The sequence below is a fragment of the Ochotona princeps genome, chromosome 10 (genome assembly GCF_030435755.1).
Source record: "Ochotona princeps isolate mOchPri1 chromosome 10, mOchPri1.hap1, whole genome shotgun sequence".
Taxonomy (NCBI): Eukaryota; Metazoa; Chordata; class Mammalia; order Lagomorpha; family Ochotonidae; genus Ochotona; species Ochotona princeps.
This window is the reverse complement of record NC_080841.1, coordinates 68,399,444-68,414,033: the sequence shown is the minus strand read 5'-3', so window position 1 is coordinate 68,414,033 and position 14,590 is coordinate 68,399,444. Positions and strand designations below refer to the sequence as shown.

Below are 14,590 nucleotides of genomic sequence, written 5' to 3'. Positions count from 1 at the left end.
CTCTGAGGAAAGGTGCGGGGAGCTGTGGGGCACAGAGGTGGGCATTCAGACCTGGCTTCCCTGAAGTGCCCTGAAGGGTGAGCAGTCCCGGGCTTGAGAGAAGGCTAGAGGGTAAGGGTGCAGGAAGAAAGAATGACCCCTGAGGAGGCCTGCACTGGTCAGCTCTGACCTCTCCAGAAACATACAGCCACAAGAAAACCCGCCAGGGAGTGGTGAGTGTCTAGAACATTCAGTGTCACCCACAGCGCAGCTTGGGATGGATCAAGTACAGATGACAGTGCCACACCCTATTTCACAGAGCTTTCCCAAGGAAAATTTGATAATGAGTAAAAGAATGACAGCAGGTCAGGCTTGTTGATGCATTTTATTGTGAGATGGGGGAATCCGGTAAAAAACTAGAAAATGACCATGGTGTGACAAGGAACTTAAAAATGAAGAGTCAGATTTGTAACTTACATACATGAGTACAGGAACAAATTGGCACAAAATGTTAAACATTGTTCCCAACACTGTTTATATAAGGTAATCCTAATTTGGTTTACTAAGGAAATGAGAGGTTTATGGTTAGGCTAATCTCTTAATAAAACTGTAGAGGATCATGCTATTAGTCACACAGTGAATTTCAAAATTTAAGAGTTTTATATTAAAAACTGGGAAAAGGTAAAATGACTTGATTGTAGTTGTAAAACTAATACATTCCCATTTAAATTCTGTTCTACAGTCCAAGGCAAGTATAAATGTTAACATAACACTGTTAAATCAAATCTCAATGCAAGACAACCAATTGCATCTCTACTTTAAATCTTATCAGCTTTCCAAATTTTCATACTAAAATATATTATTGTATTAATACAAACTACAGTATTATACACTACACTGTGTAATAAATAAAGAAATATAAAAATAAGACACATAAATATAAAAGTTTTCTAAAACTAAAAGTACATATGTCAGTAAGAAGGGTATTAATACTGCCAGGTTTGAAGACATACAGTACAAAAATGTTGCACAGAGCTATAAACTAAAAGAAATAAAATAATACTGATAGGTAAAAACCAGCTAATGTTGTTAATAAACTGGGTCCATAATAACTAACATTTGGAAACAGTTATGAGCCAAATAACAATGGCATGTCCATGTCTGAAATGCAAGTACATGGATAAAGCAGATTAGAAAATTTCCCTTTCGTTCATGTTAGAGAAATCGTGAAAGTCAATTAACGCAGAATGAATACTGAGGAATTAAAGGATGAAATGTCCCAGTGTTTCGGTTTCTCTGACAGAGTCAGTGGTTTTAAGCTTTATTTGGGAATTCTGATGCAGCAAATAAGTCAACAAATGCTAGTTATTGTAGGCCCTGCGCTGAGGGAAGGCGGGGAGAGCCTGGAGAACACTGAGAAATGGCAAAATGGCACTGACAGCACACAGGTCTTGCTTAAGGCCAAAGGAGACGCACGGCTGCATCTCGTATCCTTCAACTCGGTGACCACAAACGCAAACAGTCACAAACACTGATTCTGACGACTTCGCTGGCCGCACCAGCGCTAACACCGTTAGTCCCTGCAGTCACAACCCCGCGACCGTCTCCTCAACTCCATCTGAAATCACGTAAGAAACTTCCCTTCTTCTACCGGCTGCTTTCTTAAGGCTAACAATACACTTTAAAAGATAATATGCTCTACTACGACATCTAAGTATTAGAAATCACTACCTTCTAGATTGAATTTATCAAAGGTAGTTCGCATGGTTTGGAATTGCATTATACTTCTCGGTGAAGGGAATTTTGTAGTGCAGAAGTTCTCACATTTTAAAAAACATAATAAAATACTGAAGCGGATTTAGCATATGTTTACCAATATAAAATTATAAAATTTCTCCCAATTGTACAGCTTAAGAATAAACCAACATAAGTGATAATTAATACTGATAAAATGAAACAACGCCAGATGCTTATCTAATTAATCAGTTTCCTTTAACCTGTTACATCTTTGCTTTCTGAGTCATTAAAGTTTTCTAATCTGCTTCATTTTTACAAACTTGTTCTTAACTTTGAAAACTGCATGAAAAATTACTAGGTCTGAGGTTCAGGCACACCCGGATATTTTTTTTGTGTGTTTTTGTGGTTTTTTCTGTATATATTTTTGTGTTGCTGTTTTTACTTTACACAGTAGTGAACAGGAACCACAGTAGACAGGCCACTGTGCTTCCATGAAAAGCATGGATAATACAGAACAAACTTCATTACCGCTTAGAATTTATTTTCCTTCTAGAAAAACTACTAGGCTTCATTCGTTCTCTCTTCGGATACTTGCTCACTACCCTCGCTCACTTTTTGTTCGAAGCCGCTTGCTTCACTCACAGCCCCGGCCTCCTCCCTTGGACCTTCAGGTTTTGCTTCTTCTCCTTCATTCTCTGCCTCTTCCACTTCTTCCTCTTCCACATCCTCTTCCTCCTCCTCCTCCTCTTCCTCATCCCCTTGCGGTTTCTCACATTCCTTTGCATCCTGTAATTCCTCCATCTCTTTGTCTTCCTCCTCTTCTTCCTCTTTGTCACTCTCTTCCTCCTCCTCCCTCGTCAAACTCTCTCTCTCATCAGAGTCGGCCTGGGAGGGCGAGGCAGGGGCCCCAACTGGCTCACTCCTTAGGGCGTCCGGCCCTGCCTCCTCTGGCTCCGCGCTCTCGCGCTCTTCGGCCTCCCTCTTGCAGTATGAGTAGCGGTGGTTCATGTGCTGAGAGTACGACCCCGAGTGCGAGAAACGCTTTCCGCATTTGTCACATTGATAGGGCTTCTCTCCAGAGTGCAGTCGCATGTGTTCAATCAAATGATGTTTGTGTTTAAAGGCCTTTTTACAGATCCCACACTCGTGAGGTCTTTTGCCTGCAAGATAAGAACACAGCTATGGCATAAAATGTGGGAAACCCCACGCAAGTCTTCTGGGGCAGGCTAGGTTGTGGATGGAGTTAGGATGGTAGGGTAACAGGTCCTAAACTCCCTGCACTATGGTACAGTAATACCGTTCGTCCTTCACACCAGAAACTGCTCTGAGGACCACAGGGTGGGAGCTGCCAGAGCTGAAATGCAACTGTATTGCCCTGAACCCACCAGGAGAGGCAGCAAGACCAGCTGTAGCACCTGCAGGGAGGGCAGCCCACAGGGGACACATCTCAAGAGGCTTTGATGTCACTGCCCCTCCCACTTTCAGGATCAACTGTCTTCACAACCCTTGTCCCCAGAGAAACAGTACTGCCTCATATATACCTTTTATGAGTGATAACATTCCCACAGGTCCACAGGTTCATGCCCTGAGTCCCTTTGGAAGCCCACAGAGCACCGCAAAATCTCAGGGTTTCTGTGCTCTCAGGAAATCCGTTCTGGCCCTCATGAGAATGTGTGGCTTTGAGAAATGGTGCTGCCAGCAGCGAGCTGTGCTCAGGCCCCTAATGGCTGATCTCAGTGCGGTCAAGGAGTTAACACTAGCACATACAGATTAAAAAAAAAAAAAAAAACCACTTTAAAGGCTAGTGTGTTTTCCCCTTCAGGATTTGTTAACTTTGAACTCTTGCCCAAAGAAGATGCACACTAATTCCCCCTCTGGAATCTCACTAAATCCTGGGAGGAATGAGCGACAAGGGACTGTTCTGAGGCATGTGTCACTGGCTGGGCAATACTGGTTTTTAACTCCAAGAATCATCCAAGTGTCACTCGAATGAAGGAAGACTGTACCCTTTTATCTTTTCTCATAAATGTCAGAGGTAAATTAAAGCCACTGGTAAGAATATGAAAGATAAATACAGACACTAAAGCAAAGATGGTTACTGGAGCAGAGTGGAGGGGAGGCTTGAGAAGACACGGGATTGAAGAATTTGTGATTAAACCCAGTCCCGTTTTTAGCAGCTGTGCCACAGACAAACAGTGGTTTGCTGGCGCCATTTTCCACTGACTGGATACAGTTTACTGCTAATTTTCCAGAAGTTCTCCTAAAACATCAGTAAGCCCAATGAACTCTTCTTGGCGCTTAATACCAGCACGGTAGGAATATTTACATCCCAGGAATCCACAGACAACTACTGATCAGGGGTTCTCCTGCCTGCAGGGAAGCAGCTGCTGCAATGTACTGGCACTCCACTGGGCAGAAGGAGTTGGGCCAGGAGTTAAGCCAGGCAGTAAACATGTTAGGCTTTGCATGCCAACTGGTCTGTGTGTCACACCGAGGCCTGCTGGGAAAGTGCCACAGACACGCTGAAGAAACACAATTTCACTTCCTGGAAATGAATATTTCACTTTCAGGCGATGTTTATTTTGCAGTTCTACATCTTTGTCAGCCCTTTTCAAGTGCAAAGAAGGCATTCGTAGCTCACAGGGTCTGCCAAAATAGGCAGTGACCACACTGGCCTGAGAGCCTGTGTAATCAGCCTCTGAGTTAGCCCAGAGTGTTCTTTCTCTGGAAGCAGTATAGAACTGGGCTTGGGATCATCTAGCCCAGCCTAAACACAGGACTTCTCTGAACCCTGCAGACGAGGTACCAATGATGTGTCAGGATGGCATTCTGCACTCATATGAAGCAGCTTTTGTTTATAAAGCCAGATTCTGTCTGTCTGTCTGTCTTTCTCTTTTTTTAACTATAGGTGCTATGTTCTTATTTATAGAACATGATCTTGCATTAAATAAATGTGGGCAGAATAAACAATGTCATGGGTTAAAGGAATATTAAGTCATTTAAAAACAGCAAGAAACAAAAAAGTCTGAGAACTTAAAACTTGGTGGAAGCAGGCAGGTAAATGAAAGTGACAGTCTCAGGAAAGTGAAAAGCAGGAAGATCATTAGTTGTAAGAACATCAGTTTCTGATTTGGCATTTGTTTGCTATATCAGACTGCAGGCGTATTTAAAAAGGGCAAGATGCATCCGTGCGCAGACTCACCTGTGTGTTCATATTTATGTCTCAGCAATGAGCTACTCTTCTGGAAGATCTTATCACACAAGTCACATGCATACATCCCATTTTCTGTCTTTCGCATTTTCTTTTTGGGTGGCGTAGAATCAGAGTCATTCTGATCCTCTACGTTTGATACCCCCTCTGAGCTAGTGTCTTGCCTTTCATCCTAAAGGAAGAAGAGAATAAGAAAATACAACTTAGCGTATAAACAAGGGACGCAAATAAAAGCACAGACTGACATGTACTTGCCCTCTACCTGACCAAAGCAAGCACAGGGCTTAGCACAGCAGCTCAGCTCCCAGGGCAGGGGAAGCTGACAGGAGGAGCTGGCCACAGATAAAAATAGAGGGGCTGGGTAATACAGAGAAAACCAGAGTAAAAACACACTGGAAAGTAGGCACTGGAAAGAAAGGATATAAAAAGAGTATAAAAGGTACAAACAATTTGCTGGTTTCATGTGAATCACTTTTACATGTGTGAAAAGTCTACAGAAAGTTTTTAACTGAGGAGTTTATAAATTAATCATTAATATATAATTGCATCATTTGTCTGGCTTTCACTAAGCAAAAATGAAGACTTTTTTTTTTAAAGTGTCCTTCAGGGCCTGGTGTGATAGCCTAGTGGCTGAACACTGGCCTTGCATGTCCTGGGATCCCATGTGGGCACCAGCTGTGTACCAGCTGCTCCACTTCCCATCCAGCTCTGTGCCTGTGGCCTGAGAAAGCAGTAGAGGATGGCCCAAAGCGTGGGAGACCCAGAAAAAGCTCTTGGCTCCTGGCTTCAGATTAGCTCAGCTCTGGGCCACTGTGGCCACTTGGGGGGTGAACCAACAGACAGAGGATCTTTCTCTCTGTCTCTCCTTCTCTCTGTAAATCTGACTTTGCAGTAATAATAAATAAATCTTAAAAAACGCGGTTTTCAGATGATGGTTTTATCAGACAGACAGACTGCTCTACCACTTTTTTGTTTTAATAGTACAGGCAGGTCAACATTTTTAAACAGGAATATCTGCTAGCCAAATGAATCTTTAGAATTCTAGCAGAATTAAAAAAAAAAACAGGCAATCACAGGAAGGTCATCTTGGCTAGAGGAGACTCCTGTTGACAGAATAATCCTGCAGAAACTTGTAGAATTAGGTCCCCTAAGGGTATGGGTCTTTCCCATAGCCTTCCATTCTACTGCGTTCAAACTTTGAAAGTCCACGGCTTTGTCAGGCACGAGGGATGCAGTTATTTGCCCAGATCATTTCGGAGCTGAAATAGGTGTTGTCATAATTTAATTATTTTCATTGCTATTTAGTCTAGTCATAAGATTGCATAGATGTTTTTGTATTCAAATGCGTAGAAAGTACTCTATACTCTAAAGTCTCAAATGAATTCACTGGTTATGCAAAAGCTATCACAATTATAAGAAATCAAAGTCAGAAGGATAACAAAAACAGCAAATGTATATCTAAGCAGAACACTGAAATTGTTATAGCTGAAGCTACTTAATATATTTACACGAGAGCTAAGATAGTTTTCTCTAGTATTCATTTGACTCAATTAGAAGTTGACAGAATAGATGTGGAGATGCCAAAGTTAGTGACATGAGACAAACCAGGGCAAGAGACACACAGTAGTCACATCAAACAGCTGTACTCCAAAGCACCATGATCTCTTACACCCCAAACCTGTCATGTCCGTATTCTTAAAGAGCAAGTGCATACACAGAGTCACAGCTACATTTCCTCATACTAGTATTTACAGCTCAAAAAAACGATTGGCAAATTCACTAGTTATTTGTATATATAATTTTTATTGAATAGAACTCTTGTAAAATGAGATATTGCTATATAAGAAGTGAGAACTAAGTCTACCTGGTTCTGAAATGGCAGACAGGAATATAAGAGAGGTCTTCCAGAAGTTCTTGGCAATGTACATATTGTAAAACCACACATGGATTTCAATTTTTTTTACACCAACAGAAACTTATCTTTCCATAGCACTTCTCCATGAACTTATAAGTACTATTATCTCTTCATTTGTTAATGATCATAATCAAGGCAGAAGCTGTTACTAATTTGGGGAATTTAAGCAGAAATAGCAATCCAATTAATGAGTATTCTAAGTTTGCTTTCAATTGTCATTTCAAACAGACCTTTAGCTGAGACTCACAACTCATTTTTAACTTAATCCTCACTTGATAACACCACCTTGGATTAGTAACAAAAGACATCAACCATGCCACACAAATTAAAGCAAGCACTGATTCACTTCATTTTGAATATGACAGTATGTATCAACCTATTTGGCTCTACAGTTACATTTTTATCAGGCATCTTCAACTGAAATCAGTCAAACTAGCATTTTATTTTACGGACTGCTTTGGGATGAGGATGTAGTTTACCTGATTTCCATTTGGCTGGATGACTTTCAAGGGTGGCTCCTGGACGGCAGGGCTGACAGTGGCTGAGTACGTGTAAGCCACCTGGGGAATCAGAATAGTCTGCTTATTGGCAGCCAGTGCCCTTAAGCACGGAACACTGTTCTGGTCAGCGATGGCCACGATTGTGGGTAACTGGGCAGTGACTGTAGGTATAGCGATATTTATGGGGTTGGCACTTGGTGGGATTACACTTACAACTGGTTCTGAGTCTGTAGCGCAACTGTCCTTTTGTGGCTCCTTTTTTGCACATGACAAGTTCAAGGGTTCCTCCTGGACAGAATAAACACTGTTCTGGTAAACACTGGTAATGGTTGGCCTTTCCAATAATTCTCCCTGTTGCTTTGGTAGTGAAAGATCAAGAGGTTCCACTTGGGGCTCTTCTGGTGCACCTTCTGCTGTGTAGGAGTAACCCTGTGAATTCCTGGCTGAGGAAAGGTTGAGAGGGGACGGGGGTGGGGTACTGCTTCTAGAACCATTGACGGCTGGTCCCGCGGGTGGAACTGGAGAGTCCGTCTTCTTCAGAGGACTCGGCAGACTTTGTGTGCCATCTTGGGCTTCATTTTCATTTGCCGGTTGAGGCTGATCCTCTGTCTTCACAGGGACATTCGCTCTGCCTGGTTCCGGAGAAGATGGTTCAGAAGACTGCACTGAAATCTGTCCAGCTTGCATCTTTTCAAACCACTTTTTCACCACGTCCAGTGGTAGGTTTACTGAATCTGCGATTTTTGCGAGCTCTTCTGCGCTCGGCTGGGCATTCAAAGCATAGTATGCTTTGAGAAGAGACAGGAGGTTCTTTAAAGGTGGGTGACTGGGAGACAAACTGGCATCTCCAGTGCCTGCTGGGACGGAGGTTTCGGGCTTCTCGGCTTCTGGGGCGGGGACTGGAGGAGGCTGTGCAGGCTGCTTCAGGTCATAGTGCTTGAGTTCTGGAAGTGCATTCAGCTCGCCTGGACAGTCGTCACACAGAAGGCAAGTGCTATCACTGGCTCCTCCTTCAAAGCTTTTGTCCTTCTCAGATTTGACAGTCAGATCTTCTGGCAACTTTTCAATTTTGCAGCTGTTTGTGGGGACTGGGTTTTCTTTTTTCAAATTTTGAGGAACAACCTGAAGTTGGCTGGGCTGCTCCAGGCTGTAGTTAATGATGATTTTGGTTGTTCCATCTTGATCAACCAAAGGAAGACTGATGGCAGAAATCACAGAATGGCCACCTTGTTGTATGGACGAAGCACTGATTGCTTCTTGTTCTTTGGATGCAAGATTGGCTTGATTATTTTCCAAAACTTGCCTTATTACATTACCGTCTACTGCCACTTTGAGTACATTCTGAATATCACTTAAATTGATACTGATGGGAGACACCAAACCAACTGTTGGCAGAACAACAGCTTGCACCACACCCTGAGGAGAACTGGTCGCCTGCAATGGGCCACCACCACTAAAAACCCCATTTTGTAAAGGGGCTGAACAGTTGATTCCTGAAGCAACCACAATGGGTTTGAATTCATAATCCACAGGTTCAGTTTTAATTTGGTTTACGGAAAGTTGTTCTTGAAGGGGTTTATTCTCTATCTTCTGCCGTATCTGTGGTCGGGTGGGACTGCCTGGGGATGCCGACAGAGAGGGGGAGGAACACTGAGACGTCTTGATCCCTGCCCGTGGCCGCCCATTCACAGGCATCAAACTGATGCATTTCTTACTGCTTATGTGGGAGCTATAGGAACCAGAGTGGGAAAAACGTTTCTTGCAGTTTGGGCATTCATATGGCTTCTCTCCTAAACAAAAAGATTAAATTCATTAAATTATTATATGTAAACTTCTTCATATTCACATTTCTTTAAAAACATCAGCTTTAAAAAAAGAAGCTACATGCTTGTTTTTGATACAGTTAAGTAAAACTTATTACTCAGATGACATAAATGTTTATAAACACCAGTAAAACCTCAGTCTGAACTCCATGTGCTAATCAATCAGGGATCTTCTTAAGCATATATGTAAATATTTCTGCCAATATTTATAACCTTAAATACTTCTCACATACCAATATAATTATATCCTACTCTTAATCCTACTCTTAATCTGGTTGCTTTTCCTGTTCACATCTCTATAATGGTTTGTATTTTATTTTATTCAGCCTGTAAGAGAAAGCATCATTAGAGGAAAGAAAAGTAAAATTAAAAAAAAAAAGACTTAACAAGCATGAATATTTATTCTTCATTGATAAGAAACTCCACAGTTATAGTTTTCTTGATAAAATTTCCCATACCCGCAAGATTTCCTTGAAAGAAAGATTCCTTTGTAATACGAAAAGGTTTTGCTGTAATCACGGGCTTATTCAGCTGGAGCTGTGTATCCCCTGAGGCACAAGAGGGGTCTCAGTGGCAGTGGATATGGTAAAACATTAGTTTTCTATTAAAATATACTATACTATGCAGAAAAATGCAACTCTTTTTTTTTTAATTTTTTTTTATTTTTTTTTATTTATTTTTTTTCCCCTCCCCTCCCCCCGGTGGATTCCTCCACTTGATGCAGTATTACAGTTCAAATTCAATCAAGATTCTTTCATTGCAAACATATACCAAGCATAGAGTCCAGCTACTTATTGTCCAGATTGGTTGAACAGTTTCTTGAGCAGAGGGTTTGGGGAAGACAAGGTCAAAGTGGTTCCTTGCCTGTGGAGGCATCCCTGGAGCTGTTGTCCCAGATTCCTCAGGGGCATGCCTGTTAGGGATGCTCTCAGAGTAAGTTCTGGGGAGCACTGAGCTCCATGAAATATTTTCATACAACGCCCATTTTTTCATTTCAGTTTTAAGTTACAGCTCCAGTTCACTAATTTATATGACTAGGCTACAGGTTCTAAGAATCAAAGAGATTTGGGCCTGGCGGCGTGGCCTAATGGCTAAAAGCCCTCGCCTTGAACGCCCCGGGATCCCATATGGGCGCCGGTTCTAATCCCGGCAGCTCCACTTCCCATCCAGCTCCCTGCTTGTGGCTTGGGAGCGCAGTCTAGGATGGCCCAAAGCTTTGGGACCCTGCACCCGCATGGGAGACCCGGAAGAGGTTCCTGGCTCCTGGCTTCGGATCAGCACAGCACCGGCCGTTGTGGCTCACTTGGGGAGTGAATCATCAGATGGAAGATCTTCCTCTCTATCTCTTCTCCTCTCTATATATCTAACTTTGTAATAAAAATAAATAAATCTTAAAAAAAAACCCAAACAAAACAACAACAACAACAAAAAAAAAACACAAAGAGATGTGACCCTCTAGGTCTTGTTATTTATCCCCTACACTTGTTATAGTGCAAATCACAAAAATGCTCACTGAATCTTTTTTTCCTAAGATAACTGAATGGCTAACTGCAGGATTATAAGATGTTAACAATGCTGCTTGGTCTGTTCAACTATAGGCTGAGTCAGTCAAAATAAACCTCATTATCTCCTTTAAGAATTAAAATGAAAACAGTTAAAAAGTCACTATGAAGTCAGCTAATAGCATGGAGTTCAATGTTGTTAAGTTAAAAACTTGATCTCTATTTTCTAAGAAATATGACTGATTAAAGAATCCAATGATTGGACTGGAGGGATACTGAGGAGCCCTCCAGCCCAGGCTCCTTCTCGATGGAAGGTCCATTTCATGTCATCTTGGCCATCGGCTGGTCCCCACTGCAGCCCTTTCAGTGGAAGACGACAGCCTCCCAGGGAGTGTCTGAGTGTGGTTCTGCTGTGGATCATGAGGTTATTGCAGACTGCAGCTCTGACACAGAATCATTTCCTGACCCTGCAAGCCTCAGTGTTTGTTGGGCAAATACAGATACGTTCTCACTGGACTGTGGCTGGGGAAAGTTTACACATGATCACAGCACACAGCTCTATGTAGGCACTCAAGAAACCTTAGTGAACTTAGCACCAAGCAACTCTGCTGAGAAACAGCTAGCTACCATGCCCGTCCTGTTTTCTCCAACTTTGACGTTGCACAGAACACACTGAACTTTCCTTCCACAAGCCAGCCTTTCAGACTGATGAAGAACTGTTCTCTTGTGTAGGTGCAGCACAACTGGGTCCTTTGAGTGTTCCTCACAGCACAGGGTATGGCTTTTAGAACCCTTACTGACTGAGAACCTTTCTCTGGATATCTCCAATTTACTGGGATCCTTCCAATGGGATGCCTGATATAGGGTTCTATGTTCAAAATGCATGGGCCAACAGTTTCCAATGGGCAAAAAATAAGGGATATGCTCTATTACAACTTTGTTTTGATAATCTTAATTACTTTAGATGAGATACATGCTAATTTTCCTGCCAGAATCACTAGGAAGACAAGTATTTATAATTCAGACTGTTTTATCTTTACAAATACAACAGTGATTTAACACACTAGTTTTGTAGTCACAGTGCCCACATCAGAGATCCAGCTTTGCCATACACCAGCCAGACTCCTTGAGACTTTATTTTTTCATTATAAAAAGGAAAGTACAATAGGGTTTACTGCGTAGGGTCATTCTGAGAGCAATGTAAATTAATGCAAAGCAGGAATGAGCACATGGCTGTACATGGTGCGCTATCCCATAAATGCTAAGGGATAGGAGTCTGGCCTAGTGGTTAACACACTGTCCCATGACAATGTGCCTTGGTTTGGTCTCCTCTGGACCACCATGAAAGCCCAAACAGTTGGGTTCCTGCCATGCATGTGAGAGACCTAACTTGAATTTCCACCTCCTGGTCGCTGTTGTGAGCCCAGCCCAGGCAATGGCACATACCTGGGCATGAGCCAGTCTCTCTACCTCTCAGATTAAACATCAGAACATTAATTATACTAAGTGTTATTACAGATAATTGGCCTTGACATATTATTGTTGCCAGAAAGAAAGTCTATAGAACAGTTGTTCTAAATCCAGAGTCATTGTATTAGAAAATTCCTACTTCTAACATCACAGCTTTATGGGCAATCTCTTCAGTATATCATCAAATTTATTTACCAGATTAGGATTAACAACTAATTTAGCTTGGAGGTTGTATTAGCAATTTTTACTACTCAAAGTTACATTAACTCTGAATACTAAGTCTTGTTTTTTTTTTTTTTTTTTAATGGCTGAGGTGGATGTTTGGTTGCATTTGATGTAAAACTTTTCCACACTTAACTTGCTAAGACAATGTGATGAGCTTCATGCCATAGTCCATAGTCCGTGGGCTATAAGTTCACCTGAGTGTGGGGCACAGTGATCTCCTTAATACTTGACTCCTACATGCAGAATTCAAGTGACTGCTGACATGTAGTTCTGCCCAGGACTCATTAAAAAATGAGCATCAGGACAGACACAGTCCATGTCATCCTAGGAAGTCTAATTCTGGATCTTGATCCTCAATGTCTTTGAAAATCTTTTTGAGGAATAAAAGTCACAGAACTTTCCTATTCTTCAGTAGTCTAAACAGTGCTGGTCAGTCTACACTGCTTTGTAGTTTTGTTTCTTATTTTAAATGTTTAATCCACTGAGGGCCAGTGTGGCGGCATAGCAAGTTAATCCACCACCTGTGGCACTGGCATCCCATACAGGCACCAGTTCATGTCTCAGCTGTTTCATTTGCGAACTAGCTCTCTGCTTGTGGTCTGGGGAAGCAGTAAAGGATGTCCCATAACCTTGAGACCTGCACCCACATGGGAAATCCAGAAAAAGCTCCTGGCTTCAAATAAGCTCAGCTCTGGCCACTGAGGCCATTAAGGAAGTAAAATAGTGGACAGAAGACCTCTCTCTGTCTTGTCTTTTCTTTACAACTCTGCCTTTTGAAATAAAAATGAATCACTAAAAAATTTCCAATCTACCATTGATCAGTATTTGTAAAATGTAATGAAGATGGCATAACAATGTGTTGGTGTGATTATTTCTAAGTATTGTTACCTCAATTTATGTATTATTGTTTTAAGAAGCAGCAGTCATGCCCAGTGCAATAGCCTAGTGGCTAAATCCTTGCCTTGCAGCCACTGAGATCCCATAGGGGTACTGGTTCATGTTCTGGCTGTTCTACTTCCCATCCAGCTCCCTGCTTGTGGCCTGGAAAAGCAGGTGAGGATTACCCAAAGCCTTGGAACCCTGCACCCGCGTGGGAAACCCAGGAGGAGCTCCTGGCTCCCCGCTTTGGATCAGCTCAGCTTCACAACTGTTGCCACATGGGGAGTGAACCAGTGGATGAAAGATCTGTCTCTCATCTCTGTATATCTTGCTTTCCAATAAAAATAAATAAATCTCAGAAAAGGGTGGGGGGAGGGAGACACAGTGCCAACTAAAGTGGATGAAAAAACAACAAAAAAAGAAGCAGCAACCAATGGTTTGAAGACTGATTCCTGCCCAGAGTTGACGTTTTCATTAGCCCTGCTTAAAAATTCTCTAGTGGAATAAACAGGAGTGTCAGAGAGCTGCATCCGTGGGCTGCATGCAAGTGGCCACCTGACAAAGATGCTTTTTCTAAGTTGTGCAGAAATATTACCGGCCTCTGTGGAAGAAACTGTCTTAAAAATGAATGCCTTCTCCGATTCTTTGCTGCCTTAGTTTAAGGGTATTTCTCTCCATGCTACTCTCAGGAATGCTCTTTCTACACTTAGTAGTTCCAGCAAGCAGTCCTTTTTCTGGCAGCTGATTCTTTGTGCTTCTAGACAGTTTGGGTCTTGGTTATTGACGGTAGTTTGGTTATTTCCTAAGCTCAAAGTCTAATTTGTGATCCACTTGCAGCATACGTGTGGGATTTCATGACATTCTTTTTTCTCCACATTTACTTAATGTCAGCCCTACTTTCTCAGTGTTTCAACGTAATTTTAAGTTAGCAAGTGGTGTTCAAAGTACGCAAGCCTTGTACTTTAACACCCTGAAAAAGATGACCCTCTCAATGTACAGTTGAGTGGCAGGTCTGGGGACAGGGCCTTCCGTGTCCAGAAACACAGGCAGGTCTTGGGACAACGCCCAGATGTACACTAGCTTTCTAAGCAGCAGCAGTGCCCAGTCAGTCACAGGAAGTACCACATTTCCTACTTGACTTAGACTAGTCATGAATTTCAATGTAAGACTTCACCAATGCATTTCTGCTTGTTTCTAGACCAGTATTTTCATCTGGCATGTTCTTTATTTCTTGGTATCACCTAATGTATCCTCTTCAAACGACCGTAACACAGCAAGATGCATACGACATCACTTTGTAATATGAATCTTATTCCTAGGCTTGTTTTCCTTTGTCTACCCTAACTTCA

The 14,590-nt window shown here is 42.2% G+C and overlaps 1 protein-coding gene across 4 annotated transcripts in view; it reads right to left on the bottom strand.

Annotated features, from left to right (window-relative positions):
• Positions 1-345: 345 nt before the first annotated feature.
• The window catches only part of ZEB1 (zinc finger E-box binding homeobox 1), a 175,598-nt gene continuing 161,353 nt past the window's right edge, over positions 346-14,590 (bottom strand). For all 4 annotated transcript variants that reach the window (XM_058669568.1, XM_058669566.1, XM_058669567.1 and 1 more), the window contains 3 exons: positions 7,322-9,132; positions 4,919-5,099; positions 346-2,876 (listed from right to left, as the gene is read on the bottom strand). In XM_058669568.1, coding sequence (XP_058525551.1) covers positions 2,278-2,876; positions 4,919-5,099; positions 7,322-9,132 — 2,591 coding nt within the window. In that variant the 3' untranslated portion in view covers positions 346-2,277. The remainder of the gene's footprint in view (positions 2,877-4,918; positions 5,100-7,321; positions 9,133-14,590) is intronic.